The sequence below is a fragment of the Salvelinus alpinus genome, chromosome 12 (assembly GCF_045679555.1).
Source record: "Salvelinus alpinus chromosome 12, SLU_Salpinus.1, whole genome shotgun sequence".
NCBI lineage: Eukaryota > Metazoa > Chordata > Actinopteri > Salmoniformes > Salmonidae > Salvelinus > Salvelinus alpinus.
This window is the reverse complement of record NC_092097.1, coordinates 41219097-41229096: the sequence shown is the minus strand read 5'-3', so window position 1 is coordinate 41229096 and position 10000 is coordinate 41219097. Positions and strand designations below refer to the sequence as shown.

Below are 10000 nucleotides of genomic sequence, written 5' to 3'. Positions count from 1 at the left end.
CCTTTTGGCAAACTCTTGTGCCTTTTACTGAGGATTGGCTTCCGTCTGGCCACACTATCATAAAGGTCTGATTGGTGGAGTGCTGCAGAGATGGTTGTCCTTCTGGAAGGTTCCCCCATCTCTACAAAGGAAATCTAGAGCTCTGTCAGAATAACCATTGGGTTCTTGGTCACCTCCCTGACCAAGGCCCTTCTCCCCCGATTGCTCGTTTGGCTGGGCGGCCAGCTCTAGGAAGAGTCTTGGTGGTTCCAAACTTCTTCAATTTAAGAATGATTAAGAATGATGGAAGCCACTGTTTTCTTGGGGACCTTCAATGCTCCATACATTTTTTGGTACCCTTCCCCAGATCTGTGCCTCGACACAACCTTGTCTCGGAGCTCTACAGACAATTCCTTTAAGCTCATGTCTTAGTTTTAGCTCTGACATGCACTGTCAACTGTGGGACTTTATATAGACAGGTGTGCTTTTCCAAATGTTGAGTAGCCTCGCTTCACAGCCAAAAATAAAATTAAACCATCTAGTGTTCAGCTTAATAACAACACAATGTCAAATATAGGTAGCCTAGTCAAAAAATAAACATCCAATAAACATCCAATCACATTAACCATTACTCTCTCGTGGGAAACCTTCACTCTTGTAAAGACATTTAGAAACTAAACATAACCATTTGAAAAATAAACCACAGGACTTTTTTGAGCGAGAATAAAGACGACTTTCGAGTAGTAGGACATGTATAAAAGCAACAGATACCATTAATAACAAGGGGCTAGAAGCGTCTTACATGGTGAGCTACCGAGTGGCTAGGACAGGCCAGCCTCATACTATTGTGGAGGACTTCATTCTTCCTGCTGCCGCGGATATGTCTGGGACAATGCTGGGGGAAAAGGCCCAAAATAACAATACAGACAATGCCTTCATCAAACAACACTGTTTCACGATGCATCAGTGACATGGCAGGAGTTGTTTTTAAACAATTTCTGCTTCGCATGCAAGCCAGTGAATTATATGCGTTACAGCTGGATGAATCAACAGATGTCGCGGGCCTGGCACAGCTCCTGGTATATGTCCGTTAAGGTTTATGGGGTTTAATTAAGGAAGACATCCTCTTCCTCAAACCACTGGAAACCAGGACAATATGAGAGGATATGTTTAAAGTACTGGACATCTTTGTGACATCAAATGGACTTTGGTGGTCAAGATGTGTTGGTATCTGTACTGATGGTGCAAAAGCCATGACAGGGAGACATAGTGGAGTGGTAACGCACGTGCAAGCAGTTGTTCCCAACGCCACTTGGGTACACTGCAGCATCCACCGAGAGGCTCTTGCTGCCAAGGGAATGCCTGACAGCTTGAAAGACGTTTTGGACACTACAGTGAAATTGGTTAACTTTGTTAAAGCGAGGCCCCTGAACTCTCGTGTATTTTCAGCATTATGCAATGATATGGGCAGCGACCACGTAACGCATTTACAACATACAGAAGTGCACTGGTTATCAAAGGGCAAAGTATTGACATGTTTTTTAAAATTGAGAGACAAGCTTAAAGTTTTCTTTACTGACCATGATTTTCACTTGTCTGACCGCTTGCATGATGAAGAGTTTCTCACACGACTCGCCTATCTGGGTGATGTTCTTTCTCGCCTGAATGATCTGAATCTTGGATTACACGGACTCTCCACAACTATATTCAATGTGCGGGACAAAATTGAGGCTATGATTAAGAAGTTGGAGCTATTTTCTGTCTGCATTAACAAGGACAACACACGGGTCTTTCCATCATTGTATGTTTTGTGTACAAATGAACTCAAGCTTACGGACAATGTCAAATGTGATATAGCGAAGCACCTGAGTGAGCTGGGTGAGCAATTTCGCAGGTACTTTCCCGTAACGGACTACACAAACAACTGGATTCGTTATCCCTTTCATGCCCTGCCTCCAGTCCATTTAACGATATCTGAACAAGAGAGCCTCATCGAAATTGCAAAAAGCGGTTCTGTGAAAATTTCATTTAATCAGAAGCCACTGCCAGATTTCCGGATTGGGCTGCGCTCAGAGTTTCTTGCCTTGGCAAATCACGCTGCTAAGACACTGATGCCCTTTGCAACCACGTACCTATGTGAGAGTGGATTCTTGGCCCTCACTAGCATGAAAACTAAATACAGGCACAGACTGTGTGTGGAAAATTATTTAAGACTGAGGCTCTCTCCAATACAACCCAACATTGCAGAGTTATGTGCATCCTTTCAAGCACACCCTTCTCATTAACCTGTGGTGAGTTATTCACAATTTCTGATGAACAAATAAGGTTTTATATGTAAGATGGCTAAATAAAGAGCAAAATGATTGATTATTATTATAATATTATTTGTGCCCTGGTCCTATAAAAGCTCTTTGTCACTTCCCACGAGCCGGGTTGAGACAAAAACTCAAACTCATTCTTATGTTTAATAAATGTATCATGTAGTGTGTGTGTGGCAGGCTTACAATGATGGCAAAAAACAACATTTGAGAGTGCTCTGACCCTGGTGTTAGAGGGGGTACGCAGCTGGAGGTTGAATGTTTTAAGGGGTACGGGACTACAAAAAGTTTGGGAACCACTGATCTAAAGGATGATCAATGGAAACAGGATGCACCTGAGCTCAATTTCGAGTCTCATAGCAAAGGGTCTGAATGTGGAAAAAGACAAGGGGTCTGAATACTTTCCGAATGCACTGTACATTAAACATTAGAGAATGTATTAAGATAAATAGGAAACTGCGCAAACCTGAAGGGAGTTCCCTTGACTTCAGTGTAGTAGTAGTCATTGTGCATCTTCAGGACACGTTTCTGATAGCACAGACGAAAGCACGAAGCATGAGGACTCATCCATTGATTTCATTACAGTCCACAGTCTTTGATATACAGTAACTGTAAGTCATCCTCCTCCTCCCGTCTCACCCCTTTGTCCACTGTCTTCTTCACTTCCATGGAGAAAGTCCCAGTCTTCCTGTTGACCATGGCATTACGCAGCTGAAACAGAAAAACAAGCTGTAAGGAGTCTGTGCAGTGCTGGTGTCATCATTATTAGACACCAGGAGGTGTTATATTTGTTCAGTTCGATCAGTCCAGCATTCAATCAGAGGCGCGTTACAGAGTAACACACTGGACAGCCGATAATGCTCCTTTTAAAGGTAATTTACGCTTGAGCAGACATCTGCAGCATTTACCATGAATGTGATCTCCACGAATGTCTGGGATATTGCCTTTAAAAGTTACCTTGTTGAATGTCCAGTGTGCTACTATATAACACGCCTTAGATTGAATTCTGTCAATAGTATTATTATTTAAAATTAAACCAGGCTGTCTGTATTAGGAATCAGATGTGTGTATAGTGTTTGTTATGTCAGGGTTTAGACGTACAAAGTCATCCTTGTCCTCCCACTCCACCTCAGACAGGTCCACACTGCTATAGTTGGGTTTCCTCCTCTTCTGGCCCTTCTGGTACTGAGGCACAGAGGAACACATATTTGATGGAAACAGTTTCAGATTTTGGTTGCACTGTGGATGTTCTGTGTAAACAGCACATTTCAGGCCTCCCGAGTGGTGCGGTGATCTAAGGCACTGCATCACAGTTGCTAGTTGTCCCACTAGAGATCCTGATTCGAGTCCAGGCTCTGTCGTAGCAGGCTGCGACCGGAAGACCGAAGGGTCGGCGCACAATTGTCCCAACCTCGTCCGGGTTAGGGGAGGGTTTGGCCGACAGGGATGTTATTGTCCCATCGCGCTCTAACGACTCCTGTGGCGGGCCGGGCACATGCACGCTGACACGGTCGCCAGGTGTACGATGTTTCCTCCGACACAATGGTGTGGCTGGCTTCCGGGTTAAGCGGGCATTGTGTCAAGAAGCAGTGCGGCTTGGTTGAGTCGCGTTTCGGAGAACGCATGGCTCTCGATCCTCGCCTCTCCCGAGTCCGTACGGGAGTTGCAGTGATGAGACAAGACTGTAACTACCAATTGGATACCATGAAATTGGGGAGAAAAAGGGGTAAAAGTTGTAAAAAATCGAATAAAAATGAACCACATTTCAGAGTGAACCTTTTATAAGGCTTCACTAACACTGTCTTGCTCAAAACCAGAACACTCCTAGCCTGATCAAGCAGACTGACTCACTGCGCAGAATGTTGACCGCTCAAACAGAATGTTGACCGCTCAAACAGAATGTTGAGCTATAGTGCCATCAGGCTGGTTCCACCAGGTTAGAACTCCCCAGTTCAATAACGCCTAATTGATCAGTTCAATCAACAACCAATAACATAAAAACATCCAGTCCAATAGAGTCTGGTTCAAGCTCAGAATACACTCCCACAGTCACATCACAGTCTAAGACACAAAGAAACCCACACAGGGACGCTAATATTACACAGACACTGTTACACACAGATCCACTAGAACATGTTTCCAGTGGGAACCCAAGCAGGATCCCAGAGAGTAAGTGTCTATGGTCTAGTCTACAGTTACAGGTGAGTGTCTATGGTGCAGTCTATGTATAGGACAGTTACAGGACAGGAGGGTTACCTCAGGGTTACTGTTAGCTCAGTTAGCCAGGGCCAACCAGACCTACAGTAGTATCAATGGTCTGTATCCCTCCCTGCATACATATATCAAAGGAAAAGGTGAGGATTATAGATTGCTACCGAGCAAGTTGGGAGGCTCACTCACTCAAACTTGTTCTGTTTTTCAAAACACGGATATTCATTGGCGGCATTATATGTATTAACTATTCAATGAACCGCTCTCCTGCTTACTATATAGTCCAAGGTGTAGGTGCAGGTTAGGGTTAATGCAATGTTGTGGCAAGGTTACAGTTAAGGTTAGTGGACAAGTGTGTTTAGGAGACAGTGTATTACCAGTGGCCTCAGGTCTGGATGGGTCAGGATGTAGCCGTTGTTAGTGATGGCAAACGCGTAACCGTGGATACCCAGCTGAAGGCACACAAATAATATAGAGATAATTGATTACATGAAGTAGAGTGTAGGAGAACAGTAAATGACAATGCGTCATAACTTTGGGTTATTAGACACTGTACCAGGTGTTTAGGGATGATCTTCATGAGTTCCTGTAGAGGAATGTCTGTGCCCACTACCCCTAGGAGAATACCCTGGTTCTTCTGTAAGGAGAGGAGAAACAGACAAGACTCAATGACAGAGAGAGAGAAAAATACAGACTGACAGACAGACAAACAGACACAAAGACACACACACTTACCGTTTCGTTCTTGGTGCTGAACACAGGCATGGCCACAGTGGTCATCAGGCTGGGGCCCTTCTTGTTTCTGGACTAAGACAGAACACAATGTCAGAGACCGTGTCTACTGAGATTCCTTATGTTTTAACTATCATAGGCTGTTGCTACAGTATTCCCTTTCTGACTGATGCTAAATGCTAATCTGAGTCAACAGAGGAATATACGCAACAATGTCCATCCGTGCCAAGTTTTCATCAAAATAGATTTCACCAAACAGACGTTTATACAAAATAAACATGTCTGGCGGGCGGCAGGTAGCCTAGTGGTTAGAGCGTTGGACTGGTAACCGAAAGGTTGCAAGATCAAATCCCCGAGGTAAAAAATCTGGCGTTCTGCCCCTGAACAAGGCAGTTAACCCACTGTTCCTAGGCCGTCATTGAAAATAAGAATTTGTTCTTAACTGACTTGCCTAGTTAAATAAAGGTACATTTTTTAAAAAGAAGACAGTCTCAGAGCTCCCAACTCTCATGCATTGGCTGTGAGACACACATATTTGCCACACCTCTTATATCTCACGCAGTGAAAAGTACTGTATTTATTTTTCTAATTAGTCCATTGTATAGTCAGTTAACTTTTAACTTTTCAACTGTACTCCAAATATTTTTGAAGTCGTAGCATTTGCGCCTGCAACTTAACATCACGAGCAGAACCTCTATCATTGTCCTGTTTTACCACAACACTGTGAACCGCGGGATATTGAAGCATATGATTGGTCTATTTATGTAAGGGATCAAGGGAATATGATGCGCGTTTTAAAGAAACGCCCCTCAAGATTAGGAGAGTGGAGCTGAATGGAGAGAGAGAGAGAACGTTCTCAGCAGAGTTTATCAAACTGTAAAAAGAGCAGCATGGTAGCTGTTTTATATACACTGTTGTCAACAAAATTACAGTATGTTTTAGCAGGGAAGTTTAGTAGGGTGACCTGATTTGTAACTATGAAAATCATTTTGTCAAACATATTGTGAACCCAAAAGTGTACGTTTGATTCTAGAGGAGGAACAATACATATTACAATCATTTGGTTATGGTGTAGGGGCAGATTCATGTAATTTTGTCTTCAGGAGATTTTATTATATATTTACTTTATTTAGTCTGATCAGTGGAACAATTCTTATTCTTAACAATGGGCTAATTAGTGTGCTTGTCAGTAGAAGCACTACTGTTATTCCCAACACTTAATTTATTATTCTACTTCTTCTACATTTTTCCAGTGTAATCTGATAAGCCTACTTCTGTTTTTGAAAATGGATAATATGGGGCTATGTATTTTTGCAGCCATTCATGGACAGTTTTGAATAAGTCATACAAATAAGCATTGGATATTGAATGCTCCAGGCCTCAAATATAATTTTGGACATTTTACTATTGTGCACATGCAAGGCAGAGATGGTAGGGGGACTCACAACTCATAAACACATCACATAATGTCTATGGAGAGTAAGATGATGACAAGGATCTTCAACTAGTAGACATAAACCACCTGAATATTGATATTCATTAGATTTTTCTTGAAGGTTGGATGATTTTGAGAAATTAATTGTTATAACAAATACATTATAACAATAACACCCAGTACTTGGGAAAGTTTCTTCCATTCCTATTTTAAAAAGTTCACCCAACTTACAAAATCTTTGTGTGCTTACCTTGAAAACAATCTATGGACAAGGAGACTGCAATCTATGATTTGCTTACCCACTGCCATCAACCATTAATATAAACATTTCCTGTACAGAGCCTTGGTTTAATGGTAAAACTCCCTGCACATGTTGCATATAACTTTCAACCTGAGAACAGGGATCAATCCCTACTTCCTACCTTCCCACTATTTCTAGCATTTGTGTCTCCCCATTACTGTCTGAATGAAGTGTCTAACCACCTAAAAAGTAACAAAGTCCTCATATTTTGAGTGTTCATTTAATGTTCAAAGTATCCTGAATACACCTGACCTGTGGTGTATTTGTTTTTAATGTTCCACCTTGGTCATAGCCCTAACTAAATCCATGTCGAAATACATAAAATTGCAGGAAATTAGCTTTAAAACAGTACCATTTTACAACCTCCCCATCTAGGGGTTGTGCCAGGGAGCAATGAAATTATCATATTACATCTCACTCCAAGTTGTCTTCAAAAGTTGGAAGCACTACAGTCTGGACTATAACACTATGGTTAATGTTGCTCGTAGTTTGTGGCTTTACAGTACATTTATAGTGAAGCTCCGGTTTAGAGCAATCCTCAGTGTTTCTTGTTTGGCTGAGAGCGGGGCTATGCTCAGCAAAATGAGAAGTGACTTGACTAAACACATGAGCTGTCATGTTGGCATGAAGGATTGGGAGACAGACGCAGGAATGCATAATCGTTTTTTAAATTAAGCCCAAATGACGGCGTGCCTTGTAAAGGCACGGGGACGAAGACCAAACAAACCCGTAACAAAACCCAGGGTAGAATCCCAAACAAAAGAGTGAGGAGTACCTCAAATAAATAACACACACGCACAATGATTAACCCACGGGACGAGACCCGTAATCATCTGCCCAATCCACAATGGCACAAAAGCCAAAACACACAGCACAGGTACTCACACGCACCAACAGACATTGTAACAATAATCGACAGCCCAATGGAAACCAAAGGGCACATATATACAAATACAGTCAGTGGGAATAGGGGACATGTGTGCGTAATTAAAGTTCCGGAGGCATCCGTGACATGAGCTCACTGAAACTAGGTCTGCTATTCCCTCACCTCACAGGCTCATGGACACAGCTGTGACTGTGTGTACTGGGTGTGATTGTGTGGCTATTTGTGTGAGTGTGAGTGTGTGTGTACTGTGTATATGTATGTGGCTGTTTGTGTGCAGGATAGAATGTGCATTGCAAAAAAGAGTGTGTCCATGTACAGTACAGAACATGTGTCGGTGAGAGGTAGTGAACTGTGTAGGGTACTAAGGTACTGGATTACTAAGGTACTAGGGTACTAGGGTACTAGGGTACAAAGGTGCTAGGGTATTAGGGTAATAAGGTACTAGGGTACTAAGGTAGTCTCTGTATGGTACTAGGGTACTAGGGTATAAAGGTACCAAGGTGCTAGGGTACTAAGATAGTACCCCAGTACCATGCAGAGGCTATCTTAGTACCCTAGCACCTTGGTACCTTTGTACCCTAGTACTTTATTTTTATTTATTTTATTTAACCTTTATTTAACCAGGAAGGGCTCATTGAGATTTAAAATCTCTTTTTCAAGAGCGTCCTGGCCAAGATAGGCAGCACCAAGTCATTACAAAAATTACAGACAAACAACATGAAAAACTACAAGTAATCTAGTAAAAACCATAGAATTCACAAGAGTATAACAAAATCATAAAATAGCAAATTAAAAACATTGACAGGTCAGGGAATCAGTCTCAAGATCATTCATCAGTGATTTAAAAATACCAATCGGGACAAGTTCTTCCAGTTTAAAAGTATTTTGTAAGGCGTTCCAAGACGATGGCGCAGAGTACATAAAAGCCCTTTTACCCAATTCAGTTCGGACATTTGGAACAGTTGGCAGGATAAAGTCCAGCGAACGAAGAGAGTACCCACCACATTTCTGAAAAATAAAAATGCCCAAATAAAAAGGTAGTAAACCCAAAATGGCTTTATAAATAAAAGTATACCAGTAACTGAGCCTACGAGTGACTAGAGAAGGCCAGCCAACCCTGGTATACAAAGTGCAGTGGTGCGTAAGGGTTTTGCAGTTTAAAATAAATCTCAAAGTGCCATGGTAAAGGGTGTCAATTGATCTCAAACACTGAGCGGAAGCATTCATATATAAAATATCCCCATAGTCTAGTAAAGGCATAAATGTAGCTGATAATAGCCTCCTTCTGGCTTCAAAAGAAAAAGAGGGCCTTATTCCTAAAATAAAATCCCTTAAAACTTTAGTACCCCAGTACCATGCAGAGGCTAAAGTACTAGGGTACTAGTGTACTAAGGTAGTCTCTGTATGGTACTAGGGGACTAGGGTACTAAGGTACTAAGGTGGGAGAATGTTTCTTTGCTAACTCAACAAAATGATTAATGTAGGGTTTCACCATCGACCACCCTCTCCCTCCCAGAGCAGCAGCCCACACTGGGAATAGAAGGGTTCAGTACAGACACACAGAGAATAGAAGGGTTCAGTACAGACACACTGGGAATAGAAGGGTTTAGTATAGACACACAGGGAATAGAAGGGTTCAGTACAGACATACAGGGAAAATAAGGGTTTAGTATAGACACACTGGGAATAGAAGGGTTTAGTACAGACACACAGGGAATAGTAAGGTTCAGTACAGACACACAGGGAATAGAAGGGTTCAGTACAGACACACTGGGAATAGAAGGGTTTAGTATAGCCACACAGGGAATAGAAGAGTTCAGTACAGACATACAGGGAATAGAAGGGTTTAGTATAGACACACAAGGAATAGAAGGGTTCAGTACAGACATACAGGGATTAGAAGGGTTTAGTATAGACACACTGGGAATAGAAGGGTTTAGTATAGACACACTGGGAATAGAAGGGTTCAGTACAGACATACAGGGAATAGAAGGGTTTAGTATAGACACACTGGGAATAGAAGGGTTTAGTACAGACACACAGGGAATAGTAGGGTTCAGTACAGACACACAGGGAATAGAAGGGTTCAGTACAGACATACAGGGAATAGAAGGGTTTAGTATAGACACACTGGGAAT

At 42.1% G+C, this 10000-nt stretch overlaps 2 protein-coding genes across 5 annotated transcripts in view; one reads left to right on the top strand and one right to left on the bottom strand.

Annotated features, from left to right (window-relative positions):
• LOC139536142 (voltage-dependent calcium channel subunit alpha-2/delta-3-like) overlaps positions 1-10000 on the top strand; it is a 127476-nt gene that overhangs the window by 88947 nt on the left and 28529 nt on the right. The window lies entirely within an intron of this gene.
• Positions 1-10000, bottom strand: part of LOC139536143 (voltage-dependent calcium channel subunit alpha-2/delta-3-like) — a 24243-nt gene that overhangs the window by 2524 nt on the left and 11719 nt on the right. The window contains exons 4-9 of one of the 2 annotated variants that reach the window (XM_071336372.1): positions 5244-5315; positions 5065-5145; positions 4886-4960; positions 3399-3482; positions 2937-3008; positions 2764-2825 (exon numbers count right to left, since the gene is read on the bottom strand). In XM_071336372.1, the coding sequence (XP_071192473.1) occupies positions 2764-2825; positions 2937-3008; positions 3399-3482; positions 4886-4960; positions 5065-5145; positions 5244-5315 (446 nt within the window). The other variant, XM_071336373.1, reaches the window with a different exon arrangement.